The sequence below is a fragment of the Sphaerodactylus townsendi genome, linkage group LG03, assembly GCF_021028975.2.
Source record: "Sphaerodactylus townsendi isolate TG3544 linkage group LG03, MPM_Stown_v2.3, whole genome shotgun sequence".
Classification (NCBI taxonomy): domain Eukaryota; kingdom Metazoa; phylum Chordata; class Lepidosauria; order Squamata; family Sphaerodactylidae; genus Sphaerodactylus; species Sphaerodactylus townsendi.
Window position 1 is genome coordinate 140,231,440 of NC_059427.1, and position 23,304 is coordinate 140,254,743.

General features: G+C 42.8%; 2 protein-coding genes across 2 annotated transcripts; one reads left to right on the forward strand and one right to left on the reverse strand.

Moving 5' to 3' along the window:
- Positions 1-367: 367 nt before the first annotated feature.
- SPRYD4 (SPRY domain containing 4) lies at positions 368-5,171 on the reverse strand. Its single transcript, XM_048492194.1, has 2 exons — positions 5,075-5,171; positions 368-2,027 (listed from the first exon to the last, which is right to left on the reverse strand). The coding sequence occupies exons 1-2, from the start codon at positions 5,163-5,165 to the stop codon at positions 1,480-1,482; spliced, it is 639 nt and encodes a 212-aa protein (XP_048348151.1). The 5' UTR covers positions 5,166-5,171; the 3' UTR covers positions 368-1,479.
- Positions 5,172-17,006: 11,835 nt separating this feature from the next.
- Positions 17,007-22,965, forward strand: LOC125427874 (aquaporin-4-like; the record flags this gene model as incomplete). The annotated part of the gene is given in 4 exon segments (XM_048487436.1): positions 17,007-17,378; positions 19,577-19,717; positions 20,834-20,914; positions 22,648-22,965. Coding segments are annotated over 4 exon segments (804 nt in total), but the record flags the coding sequence as incomplete, so codon positions are not given.
- Between the last annotated feature and the right edge of the window lie 339 nt (positions 22,966-23,304).

Genomic DNA, 23,304 nt, shown 5'->3' on the forward strand with positions numbered 1-23,304 from the left:
CCAAGCTGATGCTCCTGCAGATTTTAGAGGCCAAATCTTGTATCTAGTCACAGAAGTTTGGATTCTATGGACAAGCTTTATATGCACGAGGCAGTCCCTGCCATAGAGCGTGCGTCCTCTTCTGCTAAAATTTCCATGTGCGCAAGTGCTTTCTGAGAACCACTGAGCTTGTGCACTTGGAAGTATTTGTGGTAGAAGGAGTGTGCATCACAGCAGAGACTTGGCACACAGAGAATTCATTCATAGGATCCAAGCCCAAATGTTATTTTTGCCCAAATTATGGGAACTTTCAGGAAAACCACTGCATAGTTAAAACATTCAAAACAAAAGACTGTTTAAAAGAACAAACATCCTAAAATAACACAAGTTTAAATAAATGCACTTTTATTGATTGTTTTAGCTGGACCCACACACACAGAGAGAAGAGGAGGCTATTCTCCAGAGAATGTGTCAACTAGATTCCTTGTTAGAGAAGCGTGAGCAGAGCAACTGTGGCAAAGTAACATAGCTGCCTTCTGCTCTCTTAGGAAGAGCTAACGAAGGGCTATTTCTTGATTACACAGGAATTATTTTTAACATCACATAAAAAACTCACAGAGGTTTAAAAGAGTCAGCAGATGTAAATGGGTTTGACACCTATTCTGTTAGTACTGAGGCACTAAATACAGATCTCTGGGTAAAAGGGGGGATTAGATATAGGCTCTTGCTAGAACAACAGTGGACAGAGATGGGATCCTTAGGGCTGTGTTAATAAAGCAATTCTGACAAAACTGATAATGTGCACCACGGAGAATGGCAGTAGTGATCTGTCATCTGCCTAAATAAAGGCTTGGCTGTCCTCCCACTGGGCCAGCAGGGGGCAATGGTGGCTGTACATTATGTACAAGAAGATTTATTATGTACAAGAAGATTATCGTATAGGAAATGTCCTTGCTTCAGGCATACCCACGAGCAGGTGTCTTGCTCAGTTGCTGTTCACAACCAACGAGGGGGCACTCAACAGAAGGTCTGGTGCCTGGGATACAGGCATCAAAGGATGTGGCTCATAATGCTGTTCATAATGCCTGTCTTGAAACAAACAGATTCTTTCAAACAATCACGGGCCAGCCTTCATCCAAGCACATTTTCCTGTGTACATAAACCCCTGAGAGTTAAATCAAATCAAATGTGTCCTGATTCTGTAGACAGCAAATTTCATGGACCAAAGGAGATAGGAGAGCAGAGGCAGAAAGCTGACATGTGGTCCTGTCACTGAGCATTTAAGTGAAATCTCATTTCACTTCAAAACTGGGAAAGATTGCAACTTGTGATCCAAAGGACTTTTCTTTGTGTAACACTCAGCAGTGTGGGCAGTGAAAATCAACAGTTGGAAATACAGCAAGATATTGAGAAGAAGTTCCCTTTTCCCTGCTCTGAATAGTCTGATCTTCCAAGAGAAGAATTCCATTTGAACAAATGTCACAGGGCTTCAGAGGTTTTTCAGTTCCCAATAAGCTTCTCAGGTACCTCAAGGCCTGAATGCGTTAGCAACTCGCCATCCCAGAGGGCAAAAGCAGGTACCACAGGGCCCTGGAACTCAGCAGGCATGCTATGGATGAGTTTAAGTGTGCTTACATTAACCAAGCTGAGGTTTTTGTTGTCATAGTCCAACAGCAAACCCACTCTCTCTGGGTGGCCAATGTTACTGATGGGTGTGGTCTCATTGGCAAACATGGCACTCCACTTCCGGTGAGCAAAGGCAAAGACCCAAGAGCGATCATCCACTCCAATGCAGCCTTCCCGGGGGATATCCAGATCAGCCACTCCAATGCGAAACTGCTGTGACCGTTTGACGGTCACTTCCCAGTAATGACGTCCACTGGACACAGTGGTATCACCCAGTACAACAGCCCAATCCCGGAAGCGTTCGAGGTTCTGAGGAACTTTGGTGGGGTCAATCCCAACCATGCGGTAAACAACACCGGTATTCTTTTTTAATAGATCCAAACTGCTGTGGGCTGTTCTTTCATCTAGTTTAAAATTGATCTCTGCAAGAAGAAGAAAAAAAACGTAATTGCAGTATAGCAGAGATCGCAGACACTTATCATATGTGCTTTACTCGATGATCTAAATTGCCTAAATTGTATTTAAACATTGACTTTTATACTAAGAGGTAACGGCAATGCTAATTTCTAGGCAGTTGCAGCTGTGAGGATGTAATTCACTAGCTGCAATAACCTACCTATAACAGGAAAAGATGTTGCATGTGACATAAATGCTACAGACAGGTGAGGCTCAGGCACTCACTTTGAAGGACAGAGAATAGGGCTGTCGTTTGATTAAAGAAACAGCATCAATATTTTACATATAAACAACAGTTCTGAAAGAAAAAGAGTACTTGATTTTTAGGTTACACATCCACATGTCACAGCAGTAGTTATCTTAAAAGATGCATTTTTAAGTTAATGAAAAAGAAGCCCTTTTCTAAGATGGTATCAGCCATCTCTGGGTTTTGCAAACTATTTTTAATCACTTTTCAGAAAAATCTATTGCCCAACTAGTTGGGGAATGCTTCTTTAGTTTTTAATTGACCTAACTAACCTAAAACTAAGTTAGTCGGGGGAGTTTCTGAAGTTTCTCCTTTTCCTAAGCAGTTATGCAGCTTTATATGGGTAGATGCAAAAATATCATCAGCAAATGAAAAAGGTGGACTACAACAAATGTAAATATTTTTAAAAACTGTCCATGCTATATTGTAAGCAAGGAGGGAGCATAAATTATTTTGCTCACATATTGTTAAACATACTACCAAAATGTTATAGTAAATTTACATTGTTGCAGAAGATACTGGAGTGTGAAAGTATAGATCAGATTATTAAGAAGCTACATCTGACTACAGCATATTCTGCCTATTGTCTAAAGGGGGGGGGGGGGAATAAAGAAGGCACTGAACTAATGATTGACAATTCCATAGAGGAAGATATAGGAGCAGGGGTTGACCTGATAAAACCTCTTCTTTATGAATACAGAATTCTGATTGTGGTGGGTTTTCCGGGCTGTGTGGCCATGGTCTGGTAGATCTTGTTCGTAACATTTCACCTGCATCTGTGGCTGGCATTTTCAGAGGTGTATACCAGAGAAAAGTCTGTTTCACACTGAAGTCTGTTACACCTCTGAAGATGCCAGCCACAGATGCAGGCGAAACATTAGGAACAAGATCTACCAGACCCCGGCCACACAGTCCGGAAAACCCACCACAAGCAGATGAATCCGGCCGTGAAAGCCTTTGACAATACACAGAATTCTGAGTTTAGCTTCAAGGGTGGGTGTGTGGGTGTATGTGTGGAGGGAAGGACCATAAAAAATTGAAATAAATTATAAGCACCAGAAATTACTGCAGTTAGACTTTAATGTATTAGCTTTGTGCGAGCTAAAGATTATATTTTAGAAACCGAGCTCGAAAGTACCCCAAGGGTCTTGTAGTCCAACTCATTGCACAATGCAGGAAATTCACAGCTACCTTCCTTCCCCACATCCCCACAGCCCCCCCCCCCCCCCCCCGTTCTATGCCCAGAGAAAGACAAAAAACCTCCAGGACCTCTGGGCCAATCTGGCTTAGAGGAAAATTCCTTCCTGACCCCAAAGTGGCAATTGGCATTATTCTGGACATATAAGAAAAGGTCACAAGATTCGAACACTGGCTCTTCCCCTCCTGCCCTCCCTCTAACAATCTGTTTAAATTCATAGTAGGTCATAGAATCAGCATTAATCAGATGGCCACCTAGCCTTGGCTTAAAAAGAAAGACAGCCCACCATCTCCTGAGGAAGTTATCAGACATTTCTTTCTAATGTTCAGATGAAAACTCTTTTGATTTAATTTTGACCTGTTGGTTCAGGTCCGACCTTCTGAGGCAACAAAAAACAACTCTGCTGCATTCTGTATATGACAGCCCTTCAATCTCCTTTCAATAGTCTTCTCTCCAGGCAAAGTATACCCAGCTCCTTCAACCTTTTCCCACCCGATTCAAACTCCTCACCATCTTTTTTCACCCTCCTCTGGACATGTTCAAGCTCATCAACATCCTTCTTAAACTATGCTCCCCTATGCCTAAGAAACACAATGCTCCAAATGATGTCTAACCAGAACAGACCAAAGCTATTCTCTCACACCGTGTGATTCTGATACTATATTTCTGTTGCTGCAGCCCAAAATCAAATTTGTCTTTTTCGCTACTGCATCACACTGCTGATTTATGTTCAGTGAACAATCTACTAAACCCCTACATCCTTTTCATATGTGCTACCAAGGTAAGTCTTCCCCATTCTATAATTATGCATTTGATTTTTCCAATCTAATGGCAGAATTTTACATTTATTGTATTAAAATTCATTTTAATAGTTTTAGGCCAATTTTCCAGCCTTTCAAGGTCATCCTGAACCTTGACTCTGTCTACTACTGTATTTTCTACTCCCCCTCCCCCCAGTTGATAACATCTGCAAATTTGATTAGCATCCCTTCTATTCCTTCTTCCAAATCATTTATAAAGATGTTTCATAGTAAACCCAGTGAAGACCAGGTTAGTCTTTCCAAGCTTACTTCAAAACATGCTACAATATTATGCTAAGAGCAGCTGCACCTGCTACATTTCTGCCTGTCAGAGTTACTGGTGACGCAGCTGCCTTGCCAAGACCATTACCCTTTTCATTATTAAACGAATAAAACTGAGATTTGCTAAACAAATTAAAACAACAACAGCAAAGAAAGCAGGCAAACAACAAATCAAACATTTGCTAATTTTATAATCAGAATCATTAACAAAACAAAATTAAATGTTAGGGTATTGGTAGAAATTCAACAGGTGTTGCTACTCATCCCAGTAGGGAGTACTTAAATTTTGCCTAATCTCAATTGGCCGTTCCCTCGTTAAAGGAAGAAAAACTTGACAAAACAAAGGTTACAGGGGACACTTCCAAGGGATAGCCAGGAAAAACAGAGAAACTCAAAATCAAGCGGATATATATCAGTTATATGTTTATGCCATGGCAGCCTTTGGGTGTCAGATGCTCCCCTTTACTAAGTTCCAATGCCTCCTACCTCTCCGGGGCTCTACGCCCAAGAAATACTTTCCTCTGTTGAACAAGCCCCAACCTCGCTGCCTCAAAGGTCTCAGCATGGGCGCCGCCATTTTGGGACTTGCGCAGCCTTATGACGTACTACGCCTCACGAAGAGCCGCCTAAGAAGCGCTACGGCCACCATCTTGGAAAAGGGCGCGCCATGCTTTTGGGCGGGCTGGTTTCCACCCTCATGAAGCCAAACAAGTTTTTCCGCCAGCAAATTCGGCTGAAGGAGCCGCCATCTTATTACGGGACGCGCTATTTTTAGCAAGTCCTTCCTCTCTCCCACCGAAGCCATTTTAGAGGCAAGCTGGGTAGAAACGGCAAAGGGAAGGGGTCAGGACGTGGCTGGCGGCAGGGCTCTGAAGCGGCTGGTGGTTGGTTAAATCTGTGAAAATAATCCGATTATAATTGCAAGTGAAGACAAGGCGGGAAGGGAGCGCATTTCTATCTTCCATATATCTGCCTGACAAGAGACTGCAGTTCTAAAATCCTGGCAATAAGCCCCGTTGAATTCAGTGAGATCCCCCCCCCCCCCCCGAATATGCTTGTTTGGGATTGCTTCCTAAATCATCTGTTGGGATTTGTGTTGTGTTGGGAAAAGCTTTGTTTTACATCGCGCAGGATATTTGAAAGGTGGTGAGCACAGTCCAAATACATAGAGTTGCCAACCTCCAGATGGTGGCTGGAGAGCTTCTAGTGCAATTGTTTTCCAAGGTGACCAAGATCAGTTTCGCTGCAGAAAATGGGCGCTTCGGAGGGTGGACTCTATGGCACCCAGCTGAGGTTTCTTTCTACCCCAAACGGTGCCCTTGCTAGACTCCATTCTCCAGGTATTCCCCAGCCCAGAGGTGGCAACCCTACAAATACATAAGAGTCTTCTGGCACCTTAAAGTCTGGCGCGACACTAGTATTTGCAGACTAGAGTTCACTTTACATGCGTTGCAGCCAGGCTCCTCAGTGAAGAAATCAGATAAAATAGGCCTTAGTCCACTTTTGTAGGTATTTAAGACACCACAAGACTCCTGTACATGTTTGCTGCAATAGACTTAACACTGCTGGCAATCTGGAATAATAACCTAATCCCATGATTTATTCACATTATGCCTCACAGTATGCTGGCTACAATGTTTAGTTTGCATGTGCTGACTTTAGTCTGTTTTGCATGTCTTGAAAGAGGCCATTGAGCCAGCTGATAGGTATTTGTGTAGAAAATTGTGCTTTTCCTGAAACCAGCGCACAAAGTAAAAAGTGAAAAACTCATGTAAGTATAAAAATTGTACGTAATAGCCATTGAAAAGATTCAGACCTAAGCACAGAAACATAAAACATTAGCATTCCAAAAACCCTTTTATTTCCTCTAAAAACTGTAAAAACAAAAACTGTGAAAAACAATTAAAAGATCATAATGTGTACAATGAGGATCAAATAGTAAAGCTTTTCATGAGCTGTACATTTTAGAAATGCAGGATGCTGCTGCAAGCTTTTAATAGTTCTGTGTTTTGCCACATAAAGAAGCTCCTGAATGTTGGATGTCTTTCCTGACACAGTTCTTCTGTATGCCCATTGTATGCCACAGTTTCCTTCATGGGAGTATTCAAATATGCAACATCGTCACCACTTGCTCCCCAAAGTGGGGCAGTCCAGGAAAAAAGCTTTACCAATTGATTTGCTGCATATAGGAACAGACCCTATAACTGGTATCCTGGGTGTGCAGAACTTGGATTGTAGTAGCATTTGAACATTCTGAAAATCACCGTTGTGGTCAAGTGCAAAATACAGGACACACAGATTTCTGTGACCCTGTGAATGGTTACGCAAGTATACTAGCCTACAGCAGCATAAAGTCAGCACAGACTGACTAAACCACAGATAACTTCAGAAATGGGCCCAGGAGTTTATATCTGTTGGTGAATGATGGAAGAGGAAGCTTTGGGAGCTCTGACCATGACACTGAAGCATAAAATAATTAGTACAGTTACTCCATCTTCCTTTGGTTAAAAAACCTCTCAAGTAGGGGTAATTATTCTGGGTTGACAAGAATAGGGAAGTGAGCATTCTCTCTGTCACTGTTAGCTAGCTGTGCAAATGTTAAAAGAGTGGTTTTAAAAACTTCCAAGTCGTGTGCAGCCAGATGTCAGTTGGCAGCACTGACCCATACATGAAGTAGAATTATTGGTAGAACAACACACTTATTTTTGTATGCTTGCAGAAACATTCTTCCTTATTTTCCAGTTGCTGAAGTCATTGCTGCCAGTTTACAGCTTGCACCTGAATGGTGGTACTTCATTGTTCAATTACTGGAAAATTTAGTAGTACAGTATGTTGCCATTTCCCCAGAACTGTTTGAAAAAGACAGTTCTCCCTCTTCAATCCCCAGTGGGAGCTCAAAATACCTTACGGCATTCTGCCCTTCTGCATTTAATCCTGTCAACACTGTGTAAGGGATCTTAAGCTGAGAATGTGACTGGGCTCAAGGCTCCCCCTCAAGCTTCTATGGCAGAGGTCGATTCCCCACTTACCATCTGCTGCGCACTACTCTTGCAAAGTAGCGCGGGGTCCAGCAGCACTCCCCACTACAGGGGCGGTGACAACGCAGCCGCATCGACTCTGCCACTCTCGCGCCCCCTCAGCACATGTCATTTTTGGCACTCCTCAAAACCGCCTTTTGATGACCCCGCGCAGAGCGTGGGGCAGTGGGGAAGCCCGGGGAACACAACCCCCATGCCAGAAATGAGCGCGCTGAGAGTAGTGGGGAATCGACCAGAGTGAAGACCTGCATCTGGGTCTCCAATTCCTCGCTCAACACTCTTAACCACTTTATATTGCCGGCTCTCATACAGTGATTACACTATCTCCATATTAATATACTATAATTTTATCATTATTTTATCATTATTAATTTATAATTACATATTATTTTATAATTACTTCAGTTCTGATCAGGAGTAGTTGGATAGAGTGTAGCTTTTCTATGTAGCACTATCTGTATTCCTTTATTCAGATCAAGGCATATGAGATAATAGATGCATAATCTGGACAAAGCAGAGAAGAGCAATAGTGAAACCATGCAGAAATTAGGTAATTTACTGGTGAATGAATGTGGGGATAAAATACCATTATTTGAAAGAAGGACTGGACTGTCCATGTGGAACACTTTCCCACTGTAAGTTTTAGGGAGCAGGTTCCTGAAGCCCAGTCTTTGGCTCCCATAATTTAGATTAGCCCGCCCACCTACCTCACAAGGTGTCTATTGTGGGGAGAGGAAGGGAAAGGAGCTTGTAGGCCACCTTGAGTCTTCTTACAGGAGAGAAAGGGGGGATATAAATCCAAACTACTACTACTACTACTATTCTTCTCGCCAAGGGTGCCAAAGTGCTGACAAATATTTGTTGTAACCACTTCAGTTTGCTCATACAGATTGTAAATGGTTTGTTACATTATCCTAGTTTCAGGTTTAGAAATACTCATGGTCCAAAAATAACAAGTGGCACATACCCATGACTCATATATTCATTTCACTCTGTTTATCCAGGTTATTGTATATTCCCAAAGCAGGACCATCATAGGCAGGGTAGATGACCCAATCTTGTATCTCGGAAGCTAAGCAGGGTAAATCCTGGTCAGTGTGTGGAAGGGAGATCCCCAAGGAATACAGAGGTTTTGACATGGAGGCAGGCAATAGCAAATCACCTCTGAACGTCGCTTGCCTTGAAAAAACTATGGGGTTGCTATAAGTCAGCTGCAATTTGACAGCAACAAAAGACAAGGTGATGGCATCCCTGTGACAAAGGATTACGAAGCGCACAAGGAAACAAGACATCCTTATTCAGACATGGTGTATCTTGCGCTGTGGTACTCCAGATGACTATATTGTTGTTGTGCTGGACCTATCTCAGGGTTGCCACCAGCGTCAGAACTCCTGAGGCAATTCCTTCCATCTGTCCGGCTAATTCTGATAACGTGTCATTTCAGAAGCAGGTGTGTGAGATGTAGATGGTGGAGATGGCACTGCTAATGACCGCTTGAATGACAAATGAGGCCCAGGTCAGCACACAGCACTGCAGTCTATCATGGCTCTTGAGACCAGTCCAGCATATTGAGAAGTCTGCATGCCATGAACAGGATGCCCCTGTATCAGAACACTCTTATCTGGCCTGAGACTCTTCCATTCTAAAAGTACCTATTTTGGGACTAAGTTCTGGTCTACACAAACAGCAAAATGAGTTGTTTGAGTCCTGAGATGGGGGGATAGACTGTATCACTTGAGCCCACCGGTGGAAGGGCAATTCTGCATACTCTCCCTTATGAAACAGATAGCTCCCTGTGGACAAATACCAGCACAGGAGGTAAAACGTTAACGTTAAACTACAGGAGATAAAATAGAATGGCCTCAAAATGTTAGCAATGGCCAGCCAGGAGATCTTGCCTCCTCTTTTTTGTTGCAGCTTGAAAATGGCCTTACTTTCCCAATCTTTTACTCCACAGGACGCTAATGAAACATGACAGGGCATATGACTGGTGCAGGGTATGGGGTGGTGGCTTTTGTTGCCACCTTTTCATTGACAGGATTGTTCTGGCTCTTTGCGGCAAGTCAGCAAGTGCTCGCCAAAGAAAGGAGAGATGAATAGAGAGATAGGGAGCATTTGCCAGCTAGAGGTCAAAATGAGGCCTTGCTTTTGCTGAGCCAAGCGCTGACACGGCAGAAACCAGGAGAGGGGCTCTACTGAATTGTCAACACATAGCATGTAGTGCATGGAACCTGTAAAGATCCTGGGCTTTTTAAAGGTTAACCACTCAGACAACTGCTTGTTTTTCCATCAATAAAGCATCTTTTTTCTGGTGTTAGGGGGAGACAGAGCAGTGATTTTCAACATTTGGATAGCTGACTTCCTATGAATTAAAATTGGGCATGTGCTTTACTCTTACATCTCAACAGGTTTATTTTGAGAGTGTGTGAGAGTCAGAATTGCCTAAGCTTTACAGGAGCCTGTACTTGTATTTTGAGCATGCCTCTGGATTAGGCTAAGGCAAGCCCAGAACAGTGATTCGTGCAGAGATCCTATGGGCCGTAACAGCTCTGCAGTGGAAGCGATTGAAAAATTCCCTTTCAAAAAAGCAAAGCAGCAGCAGAATGTGATGAGAGAATATAATCTATCGTATGAGATAGAGTATCTGGACAAATAAGTCCTCTAAGAATTTTTTAAACCCATTTGGAACCAGATAGGGTTGGTTCCAAGCCTTAATTTTCATAGTACAAAATAATTAATTGTGAGTTCTCACCAACAAACCAGGCAGAAAATGTTCAGACAGTTACTACCTTTTACTGAAAAGAAATAAGTCTTTTTATTAGACAAGATGTTACAAAGATGAAATTTATCCCTATAGCAACTACAAAAACAAGTTCCAATGAAATCAAGTCTCGTAGCATTTCTCAACCACACTTCAATAAGTAAAATTTCTTGTCTCTCAATGGGGATCTGAGGTGGCTTACATCATTCTACTGTCCTCCATTTTATTTCCACAACAGTCTTGTGAGGTAGGTTAGGCTGACCTACCCAAAGTGACCCAGCAAGCTTCTATGGCACAAGTGAGGATTGAACTCTGCGTTTCCCAGATCCTAGTCTGGCACGTTAACCACTACACCATGCTGGCTGCTCAAGCAATTGTATGCTAAATTTTTATAACTTAAACATATGATCATCATCTAAATGATGAGATAATCAAATATGTGCTCATTATCTTTTTCAAGCAAGATTGCAAGGCCAAACTTAACTCATACTTAAAAGGCAATCAAGATAATATTTCTTCAACTGTCAAAGATTTTAAAAACCTTAGGCAATCTGATCAATAAATGCACTGATATAAGTTCACAATTGCATGAAAACATGCAAGATCAGCAAAGAAACCTGGTTTAATCAAAATCCTCCCACAAGAATAATCTGCCTGCTATGAGACTGACAGGGAAAACACTCTCTTGCTGATATAAAAGTCACCATTCTTTGACAAAAGATCTTCAGCAGGAGGCTTCAGTGGCCATTTCCCCACTGAGAAATTAAAAATGGATACAACCAGGTTTCAAAAGAAACAGGACCTTTTCATTGTGGTTTCTCCCTCCCCACTGCAGCGTGTGTCTAGTGAAGACCTCAATGTCTGTCACGGATTCAAGCAATGTTAACACTCCCCATGAACACATGATCTGCTTGACGGGTCTGTTCTTCCTCTGGCTGTTATGTTGTGTTGGGCTACATCACTACATCACTATGTAAATGCGTAGGCAGAATTTCCCTGCCTTCTGATTGGCTATTGTGCTGGAGCAGGAATACTACTACGCCCGATTGAAAATTCATGTTCTTCTTCTTCTCGTTTTTACGTTCAAACAGAGCCACGCATAAACAATTGCATTCAAAATCAGCTATACCATGAAGCCTCCTTAGTTTCACGTTTTTCCTTTCGTGGAGCCACCAGCGCTGCACTCAAAAAGGCTACAGCACTCTGCACACAGCCCACTGCTGCTCTGATTGGCAATGGAAGCGTTCCGATAGGGCGGGAAGAATAAGTTCACAACTGTCTCCTTGTTTCTCCCCACCAACCTGCTTCAAAGCGTGGATTGGGGAAAAAAAAGGTGCAAAATCTTCGCCTGTTGTGGTGGTTCCAAAAAACTGGGATATGGCAGAGAGTGAGTGCCGCAACCCGTACCGAATCCGTGTTCGGCTCTTAAGCGGTGGGGAGTTCTTGCTGAAATCGTGTTTTTTTTCACGTGATTATCACGCGATAGATTAACCGTGGGGAATTGACCAGTGTGAAACTGCTGAATTTGAATTCATCAAGTAATTTGGTGGCATCTCCCAAGGTCTGTTGTTTTTCCATGCAAAGAAGGGGGGAAATAAACAAACAACACTAGAAAAAACACTCAACATCCAGCAACTGCATAGAATATATAGGAGGAAAGCATACATGAAATTGAGACAAAAAGTATAACAACAGTGGTGGCAAGTCTACACATTCATTTCTAGAAAAGGTTTCTAAATATCTAAAAAAATAAGTCCATACACAATTGTTGTCTATAAGCCATGCATTTATATATTTTATGAAGGTCTAAGGTCCTCAATCCATTGATTTACTGGAGACGGACATTTATCTCTCCTATGTTGTAATACAAGTCTTTTAGCTGTAGTGCGGGCATGGAGAGTCCATTTTCGTCAGTCATCGGTTAGCCTCCAAGAGATTGGCAGATGATTTAAAAGTACGTAAGTATCCTCAAAAATCAATGAGCATTCTAATACAAAAGGGATATATGAGTAATAACTTCTTCTTTAAAAAACTGAATGACTGGACATGCCCAAAGTGTACTTTTAAGGGATGTGTCCTGTGAGTTACAGTGTCAACTGTTAGACATTTAATCCTTTGCTAAAGAGTTGCTGTGATGTCCAGTAGATCCTAAGCATAATTATTTTGCTGAATAAATTGCAATTTAAGAACCACAGTGAGAGCAGGTATAAACTTTAAGGCAATATCCCATTGCTTTGGTAAGGTAGGGTACTCTACCTCATTTTGCCAGACATGCCTGAGTCCTGGAACATTTATTTATTTAATTCTGTTTTCAGTTTTGTTCTTTGAAAAAAAGAGAACAGCACTCAAAAAATGCCATCTAACAGCTGCAGTCTGATGTATAGTTGCCAACCTCCAGGTGTTGGCTGGTGATCTCCTGGGATTATAACTCAGTGGTTCTCAACCTTCCTAATGCTGCAACCCTTTAATACAGTTCCTCAAGTTGTGGTGACCTCCAACCCTTACATTTATCCATTTTACAGATGGAGAACACTGATGCAGAGAGTCTTAGGCGACCCCTGTGAAAGGATCGTTCGACCCCCAAAGGGGCCACGACCCACAGGTTGAGAACCGCTGTTATAACTGATCTCCAGGATGGCCACCACCTTCTTTCAACAAAAAGAAGCTCCATGAAGTGGCTGCGGACTAATTCAACACTGAGGTTCTCTCTTTCTGTGAGACAAGATACAGATCTGACAACCCCAGTCTGAAGTGATAAATCCCACATTAAACAACATTTTTAATTACCCTGTTTCCCCGAAAATAAGATGTACCCCAAAAATAACCCCTAGCATGATTTTTTGAGATTTTTGGAGGATGCTTGAAATATAAGCCCTACTCCAAAAATAAGCCCTAGTTACAGATTCCCTGGCGCAGCTGATCTGGTCACATAAACGGTGTGGGGGGGGGGTCATGGAAAAAAATAAGACATCCCCTGAAAATAAGGCCTAATGCGACTTTTGGAGCAAAAATTAACATAAGACCCTGTCTTATTTTCAGGGAAACACGGTATATACTCTGGTGGCTTTGACTCTTTGAGAGCAACCCTGAAGGGGTCTACTCAGAAGTAAGTCCCATGTTCTTCATTGGGGCTTACTCCTAGGAATGTGCCTTTAGGATTGCAGTGTTAGAGTGAGCAAGAGAACCTAGTTGCCTGTGTAAATGCATTTAAATGTATTCAATTGCCTAGCACTGAAGGTGATTTTAAAAATAACTTTCCGAAAAAACAACTAATCAAACAAAACCCCAACTCGGCAGCAGTACTAGCACAGGCACCCCATCCTTTGATCACACAGAAATGATCGCAGCTGGCAGCAAGGGTAGCTGTGACGACGCCTTTCAGATTTGCTCCTGGATTAGGTACAAAGGAACCTGTTACCATGACGTCCTGGCTGTCAGTATATGTCAGAGAGTCTTTCCATATATACACTTCCTTGTTTTTACAGGGTTTTTTAAAGAAAAAACTTTAGATTTTTGTTTCTGTTGACTCTGAACTGTTGATTGTAGAGTCTGTTGACTGAACCCATTAGGGATTATTTCATGGGCAACTCTGAACTGACATAGCTACGTGAATTGATTATTCCAGTTATAAATAATAAACTATTAGGTGCCTCTTTGGATGGCCCATGAACTCCAGTGCCCACCCAATTCGACTTCTGGCCATTTGACTGTTTTATAGTGCTCATTCTCCTGGGCTGTAAGTCTACTTCATCTTGAGGATACTAATTGAAGTTGAGGGAGGAAGAGGGGAAGCAGAAAGTGTGGGGAAAGAAGAGGATTTGGTGAGCCACTAGAGGACGGCAGCAAAGCATCTTCCCCTCATTCGGATCAGAAGGAGACTTATGGGCCAGACACCATGGGCATCAGGGAGGTAAGGGCATCCTTTTATAAAATATTGGAAGTAGATGGAACATTTGAATGATTAAGTTTTCAATCCTCCCATCCTTGTGTGTTTGCCGTCCCTTTCTCTGTTCCTGCGATGTAATTGTACCTCTCTATTCTGCATTGGTTAGACCTCACCTGGAATATTGTGTACGGTTCTGGGCACCGCAATTCAAGAAGGATATTGACAAGCTGGAACGTGTCCAGAGGAGGGCAACCCAAAATGGTAAAAGGTCTGGAATCCATGCCCTACAAGGAGAGACTTAGGGAGCTGGGTATGTTTAGTTTGGTGAAGAGAAGGTTAAGAGCCATGTTAGCCATGTTTAGATATTTGAAGGGATGTCATGTTGGTGAGGGAGCAAGCTTGTTTTCTGCTGCTCCAGAGACTACGACCAGGAGTAATGGGTTCAAGGTAAAGAGATTCCACCTAAACATCAGAAAAAACTTCCTAACAGTAAGGGCAGTTTGACAGTGGAATGCACTACCTCGGAGTGTGGTGGAGTCTCCTTCTTTGGAGGTTTTTAAAGAGAAGCTCGATGGCCATCAGTCAGGAGTGCTTTGCTTGTGTGTTCCTGCATTGCAGGGGGTTGAACTTGATGGCCCTTGGGGTCTCTCCCAACTCTATGATTCTATGACTATCATTTTGACCATCTATTCATGTACCTGTATATTGACTACATAATTTTCTACAAACCTTATGATCCATCTTTTCTGCCTTTATCATTAGGCCCTCTCCTCCTGTCCATTTTTTTCCTGTTTGATTTTGAAGTACTTCTGAATTTCAGTTCAGCTGATCTACCTGTGTTGAAAGAAAGAAAGATTTATTAGTTCTGTATGTAGCGAAGCAGGATGTGGAATGGTATAGTATAGTCTGATCTCACCAGACCTTGGAAACTAAGCAGGGTCTTTACCTGGGTAGGAGACCACCAAGGAACACTTTGCAGAGGAAGATGATGGTAATCCCCTATGCTGAATGACTTGCGGTGAAAACAATAGGGGCTGCCATAATTCAGCTGAGACTTGACAGCACTTTACACACACTTGTGAAGCAGTTGCAATTATTTGGCACCTGTGGCCACTGGCCATATCATGTTCAAAATCAGGACAGATGCCATTTTAGGATGCTGCTGTACCTGATCTCTCTTATTTCCTACAGGGGTAGAATAGGCATTAAAAATGGCCCTGGAAAAGCCCCGCCCCCAGGAGGGAGGGCGAAAGAGCCTGCCAGCTGCTTGCCTCATTTGCCACATGGGGCAGTTTCTTCAGCTTTATCATGTGGAATGTGGTGAGACCAGGCCACGTATATCCCTTGCCATGCCAGGGTCAACCCTGCTTGAGGCCTTGCTTATAAACTGCTGCCGGGGCAGGGGTGGAGGCAGGGGTAGCACTCCAGGCCACTGGCCCATCTGGACTTTTCCCAGTTGCCTTAATGCCGTTTCTTCTGCTGTTAAGTTGATAAGGTGTTGAACGTGGCCATGAGCTCCCTGGGTTTAATCTTGTGCTCAGCAGTGGGACTATTGGGATATTTATGGCAAGGCACTGTCTCCCAATCTTAGCCCCTTTTAACAATCCTTACAAACTCTACTTCAGCAGAGCATTCTTGAGGAGATGATTAAACACACAGCAAGACAGGATTGTAATTACAGTAAATTAGAAAAATACCCTAATATTTTGAGCCTTGAGACTGACTGCCACTACATGTGCATTCCCTGCTGTTGCCCCCACCTTGTGAAAGAGGGCTGCCAAGTCCTCCCCTCCCCCACCCCACTGGCCACTGGAGGGGGATGGTTGGGTAGGATTGTCAGATCCAGGTTGGGAAGCTCTTGGAGATTTGAGGATGGCCCCTGGGGAGGCCAGGGACCTCAGTGGGATACAACACCATACAGTTCACCCTCGGAAGCATCCATTTCTTCCAGGGGAATTGCTCTCTGTAGTCCAAAAATGAGTTGTAATTCTGGGAGATTCCCAGGTCCCACCTGGAGGCTGGCTTCCCTGTTGTGGATCAGAAAGTTTGCAAGGAAGGGCACGGAACTGGCTCGGCTGCCTGCCTTTCCTGGCAAGGACCCAACCCTGAGGGCGCAGTGTCTTTAGGCCCTACATCAGAATCATCAGTGCCTCGGGGTCGACTCATGACACCATCTCTGGCACTGGGTCAAAGAGATGTCCCAGTTCCTTGGTTGGCAATGAACTGGAAAAATCCTCATGGCTATTGACTAGGATTTTTGTTTTTTACCTTTAGAACTGTCAAATGAGAGAGTTATAAAAGACATGCAGAGAACTTGTGAGGGGCATTTCATTTCACCCTCCCCACTGTTTCCTCTTTCCCTTCCCTGAAAGCTCCCTATAGCTGGCTGTCCTTTCTCTGCTTCCTTTTGTCCTTTCCACCCATCAGCCAACCGACCTTTATCTGCCTCCTGATGTAATTTTTTTTTAGATTTAATAGTTTTCTGAAAACCTGGAGCTTTTCTTGGGTTTGTAAGTCGATGTGACTTGTCTGTTCATGGCCTTAATCTCTGGATTTAAGTATCCACTGCTGGACCCTCATTGAGATATATTGATAATGATAAAGGTTATCCAGTAGTTTATATTTAACAAGAGGATGTGTTAGAATGCTAAGGTGATATTTCCTGGTAATGTGTCTCTCTGTTGTGTGCCCTTTGTTTGTGTGTGGTATGCCCACATCCAGTGATCCTTCATATTCCCTCCACTCTAGGAACTGCAGAGCCGTCAGTTCTGGTGCTGCTTGTTGGCTGAAACAGCTGGCACCTTCATTTTTGTTTCAGTAGTGCTGGGGGCTTCTTCCCCTGCTGGTCCTAAACAAGTACTCCCTTCCCCACTCCAACCAGCCCTTGCTGCAGGGCTGGTTGCCATCAGCTTGGCACATTGCTTTGGTGAGATCAGTGGGGCCCAGGTCAACCCAGCACTCACTGTGGCTTTCCTGTGTACTCGCAAACTGGATGCTCTTCATGCTGCAAGCTATATCCTGGTCCAGTGCCTAGGTGCCATCCTAGCATCTGGTATCTTCTTCCTCATGTTACCTGCCTCAGCCATTGGGCAACTGGTTACCAAGGTGAGTAAGCTGCACCCTTTTTTCTCTATCCAGGGACACGCACTCTGCATGCTCTAGCCGGCACTGCTTTCTTATTTTTTAGTTATTTAGTTAGTTACTTAGTTAGTTTAGTTCAGGGGTAGGGAACCTGCGGCTCTCCAGATGTTCAGGAACTACAATTCCCATCAGCCCCTACCAGCATGGCCAATTGGCCATGCTGACAGAGGCTGATGGGAATTGTAGTTCCTGAACATCTGGAGAGCCGCAGGTTCCCTACCCCTGGATTTAGTTTAGTTATTTAGTTTAGTTACTGCTTATTTTTAGTTTTTGATTTTTAACTGACCCTTTCTTGACCAAGTTGGACTCAGGGCAGTTTACAATATAATTAAAGTGCATATTTACAGTTAAAATTTTTCTGCTAAAACTTTGCAAACTCCAGTGGCTCCAAAACATCTCGCAGAGGGGGAAGGAGGGGGAGGCCAGTTTGATGAAACTGTTGCTGCCCTCAACTATAGTCCTCAACAATAGGCACTAATCCTATTTTATGATGCTGTATTGGGCCACTGAGTGTCTGGAATTATAGTAGATCTTGAATAGGGACCACAGGGATGGCAGGCTGTGGTTCAGGCACCCAATTTTGGCTAAAGGAGGGAACTGCAAGAAAGCTAATCATGCCAGCTAAGAGAATTGGCTGAATCCAAAAAGCTAATGGTCTCAGTAATGCTCCCTGACCTCTACAAATACTTCCAAGTCATCTTGTCTTGCTGCTGTAAGCAGCAAACTCTGGACCACCTTAGTCAGTGACTTTGTCTCTCCCTGTTCTCAGCTGACCAAGAGCTGGGTTTATCACTCTGCTGCCCTTTTCCCAGCAATCCATGGGCATCACCTTCAGCCTCTTCCCATTGGCTGCTCCTAGTGTGTCTTTCTTTTTACGGGCTCACTGGTTCCACTGCTGCCTACAAAACATTGTGTGGGCTTAAAATATCTCTTGGAACAAGGAAGCTGTTTGGATTGCACAAAAAATTATTTTTATACCAATATAGACATGAACTCAATGTTTGCAGAACAGTGCTCTGTCTTCTTTTTTTAACCTGTGCATGTAAGGCAAGTGTGTACTGTTATAAAGATAACAGTGCCTTAATAAATCCAGAAAGTTGACCTGATGTGGTGTTTACCTTGAATGATCAGAAACAACATGACACAATATCACTTTTGGTAACATGGTTTGTAATATTGATCCCTTCCCTCCAATTTTGTAGCATTGTTATGGAGCCTGGAATTTCTTTTTCCAAAATAGCCATTGATCCAACTTACTTCCTTTTTCTCTTTCAAGAGAATGATTTCTCTTTGTAGTTTTCTGGTGGTGCTCTCTGTGCCCTTTTTGTAAATTCAGCCTTTGCAGGACTTTTTAATGATACATACCACAGGGTGGTGCTCCAGCAGAAGAACAAAAAAGTTAGGGGAAACATTACCTGCCTCTGAGCATCCACAGAATGCAGTTCTGCAACTGTGCAGAATCTTTCTTTCTTTCTTTCTTTCTTTCTTTCTTTCTTTCTTTCTTTCTTTCTTTCTTTCTTTCAAAACAGAATTGGTTTAAAATATTCAAATTCTTAAAGAGGAAAAAATGGATTGTTGGATCTCAGAAAGAACTACCAATCTGTGACAATTTGTTGTTAGTATTTGGGTTCTTTAAAATATCACATGAAGTACATCATAAGAACATAAGAACATCAAATTAGAATTCCCACTTTGTATCCAACATATTAAACCCTGCATCCTTTCAAATGCCCAAAAGACAGCAATGTCAAAAACAGACACCCATAATTTGTTTCTAATGGTAGTTTGAACACAAAATACTATCACAGACATATTTATTTATTAATTCGTTTAATTGATATCACGCCTCAAACAAGCATCTCAAGGCGGCTTACAAAGGTAAAAAAAGACATAAAAACCACAGTAAAAACATCACAAATAAAATATAACAATTAAAACAGCAATAAAAATCACAGTAAAATAACCCCAACCCCCTCTCCCACCCTCACCCTCACCCTTTTGTTCAAAGTCAGTATATTAGTAATTATTTTATTATGCTGTTGATATGACAAGAAAATTACCCTTCAGTGACTTGGGATGCTCCTTGCTGGGTGGGAAACTGCAGCAACTCATGCAAGTCCTCCTCTTCTCTCTCACCTGTCTTTGGCACCTTTCTATTTTAGGTGAGCAGTGAAGGGAATGCTGGACAGGCCTTGGGAATGGAGGCTTTATCCACATTCCAGCTGGCTCTCACCATCTTTGCTGTGGAAGACCATCGGCGGCGTGAGTTGGGGGAGCCTGGCATCTTGGCAATTGGATTCTCTGTGTAGGCAAAGCAGGAGCCTCCTAAAAGCCAAGCTTGGTAAGGAGATCCCTAGCAAATGAACAGAAGTTACACTCCTTTAAGGAGTGCTTCTCTGGGAATACTCTAAGTCAATTGAAAAGAGAATTCTAAACCTTTATAATAATTCTGTTTCTTATCAGCCTCTATTTTTTTACTAAGCGATAATGATGATTCCAGATTCCAGAATGAAATTCCAGGTGGGTAGAATTGATGTCTTGAGCTATGTACTTTATTTATTTTTTTATTTTTTTTAAAAAAAATTATTTGATATATGCCCCATCCCCAGAGGGCTCTGGGCGGTGTACAACACAAAACGGTATACATAAAATCATTAAAACATAATGATCATAAATGTCATTTAAAAACAGCGAATATTTCCTAACCTAGGCATCCCACGAAAGCCAGTGCTTTACATTTTCAGTAGATATGCAGAGATATATGACAATTTCTTTGAAGGGGCTCTGGCTTTGCAGGGCAGCATTTCAACCAGTCCATGATAATTTGCTGATTTTGGGGTGGTGGTGGTTATTTTTTTCCCTATTGTATTTTGTTGTCATTGCTGTAAGCCACATTGGATTCTTTCAAGGGGATAGTTGGATAGCAATATTTAAATTAATAAAATAAATATAACAATCTTCTGAGCATATACATATATAAATGACACTGTCTTGATAACATTGAGGGTATATCAAACTTTGTGTGCTAAACAGAGCAATATCCTAGTTCACACAGCAGCAGAAAATAATATTCATTTTTAAAATAAATTCTTCCTTGCAAAGCACGGAGTTGCACATTAGTATGATGTTTAATACTGTTATACAAAAGACTGGTGAATGAAAAATACATCAAAATTCACACACATTTGTTAAAATATATGCATATCTGAATAATGTATTCAAGTCACATAACGTGTTTATGCTTACAAAACCTATATCTAACACACTGAATGCTAATTGAGTCTTCGGCAGGCTAAATTCTGATAGTAGGGAAGAATATGCTGGTTGTAACTATAAACGGCAAGTAACTCATGAAATAATTCATTGAAGAATGGAAATGGAATATCGTCACTGACTAAGTCAATGTGATATCTCTCCAGGGCATGTTCTCTGGGGGCAGCATGAATCCAGCCCGATCACTAGGACCAGCTGTAGTCACAGGGATCTGGGAACATCACTGGGTGAGTGGACGTTGGAACCCCGGCTGAGAGACAAATGGCACCATGTCCTTCTGGGCCCCTGTGCTCAGTTTGGCCTTCTCTCCCTATATGCATTGATTTAGAAGCCAGGATCAAGCCTGCTTGGAAGCTGCAGGCACTGTGAAAGTGGGATGTTGAGTGTACCATGAATGGACCCTCCAGTGTAGATTTCCAGCCTCCAGGTGCAGCCTAGAGAACTTCTTGAATTATGTCTGATCTCCGGATTATATGGGTCAGTTCCTCTGAGAAAATGGATGCTTTGGAGGGTAGACTCTCTGGCATTATATCCTGAGATTACAACCCTCTCCAAACCCACTCTGCCCAGGCTCCACCTCAAATATCCAGGAATTTCTTTCAAAATCACAGCTGGGAGTGCCTATTTCCATTGAAGGCCCAGTCTGAAATGGCCTCACTGAACTTCTGTTTGTGTCATCAGGGCAAAAATGGAGATACTAATTTGGGTACTCACAAGTTTGTTACTTCTTTATTTGTGTACATTACTTATAATCCACCTTTCTCACAGACTCAAAGCAGATTACGCAGAGTGAGTCAATACAATCAACAAAATGGGATGATCAGTAAACAGAGCAATAGGATGGTAGAACTAACCAGAAATCTAAAAACAGAACTAAAGTAAAACCTAAGTATTCACCTGACACATTAAATGATGCAAAAAGTACATAGTTGGATCCTATTTACTGCTAGCTATACATGGTAGTATAAACCACACCTCTTTATAATTTGTCCAAGTAATTTTGTGTATCATTGCGAGCAGTGGAATCCTATTGCCTGTGTAGAAAAGCCTTCTTGAATTTTTGCATAGTTTGCAGAAGCCCAGGAGAGTGGGAGACTTCCTAACAGCAAGCTGCTCCATAAGATGAGGGCCACAAACAGAGAAGCACATTTATAGGCAGTTAATAGATTTTGCCCATCTGCAGGTTGGTGCCTGTACAGCTCAGATGCACAGCTGTTGTAGTGAAATACAGAGGGAGATATTGTCTTGAAGCTATAAAGCTATTGGGGGGGGGGGCTTTGTATGTGATAGCCAGCACCTTAAATTGAACCTGGTTACTGATGGCAGCCAGAGGCTTATCTAGGGAAAGCGTTGTGTTGCCGATCCTTTTTCTGCAGCCCTCTTCTGAGGCAGAAAAGAAACTCCACTCTTTGGATATCACAGTAGAGGAATTGAGATATGTAGTCTGGAGATCAATTGCAACTCCAGTAGATCGTCAAACTCCACCTGGAAGTTGGCAAGCCTGTGTGTGTAGGGTCCCTACCCTATCAATGCCATCTTGTGGAAACCAAACCTGTGTATGGTTGACAGATCTGGTTTGGGAAATACCTGGAGATTTTGGGAATGAAACCTGGGGGAGGGGAGGGACCTCAGCAGGGTATAATGCCATAAAGTGCACTTTCCAAAGTAGCCATTTTCTTCAGGGGAAATATTCTCTGTTGTCTGGAGACCAGTTGTAATAGGAGGAGATCTCCAGCCACTACCTAGAGGTTGTCAACTAACCCTCCAGATACATTGACTGGGCCTCAGTCTACATATTGTGTCCTAGCTCATCCAGTTGCCATATTGATTCAGTTTCTCCTGAACTGAATCTATCCCCTGCTTTCCTTCTGCCTCACACCCCTCCTGAGCCATGCTGTATTGTATTGATTCAGAATCCATTTGATGCAGTCTCACTCATTTCCTCTTTTCTTTTGTTTAGGTGTATTGGCTTGGTCCCATGCTGGGTGCAGTCCTTGCTGGAATGTCCTATGAATTCTTCTTTGCTAGCAGCGCTTCACGGGAAAAGCTAGTTGCCTGCCTGACCTGCCATGACATTGAGATTGTGGAGGCAGCCAGCGTGTCTCGTTCTTCTCTCTCAGTTTCTGCTCACCCCAAACCACCTTGCAAGGGGGAATGCGGCACTGAATAGCAGATCGCATCATCCCATCTTCTTAACCTCGCTCTGTCCATAGTTCCTTGCCCCTCACCCAGTTGTTTTCTTCCTGGTATATGGCCAGCTGGGCCATGATATTGTGATGGAACTAGAATCAGACTTCCTAAAGTCCACACAGCCCAATAATTATGGCGCTGAATGCTTTCAGGAGTCGTGCCTTTTGTCCCTGGGTTGGAAAACTAAGTGGGAGGGGGAATGCTGCCAGCCTAAAGTTAGGAGAGGTTGGAAGCCAGGAGACATGGTTTCTCTCTGTCCATAGGTAGGATCCATTGAACTAAAGGAACTGAGAACAAGGTTTCCTGGTTTCTACTGTAAGCTCAAGGATAGGATTTGCAAGTAGCATGATAGAATGGGGCATTGGGCCTCTTGGGTTCCAGTCTGATTTACTGCATGGCCCTTAGCAAGCTCCTTCCCCAAGCCTGT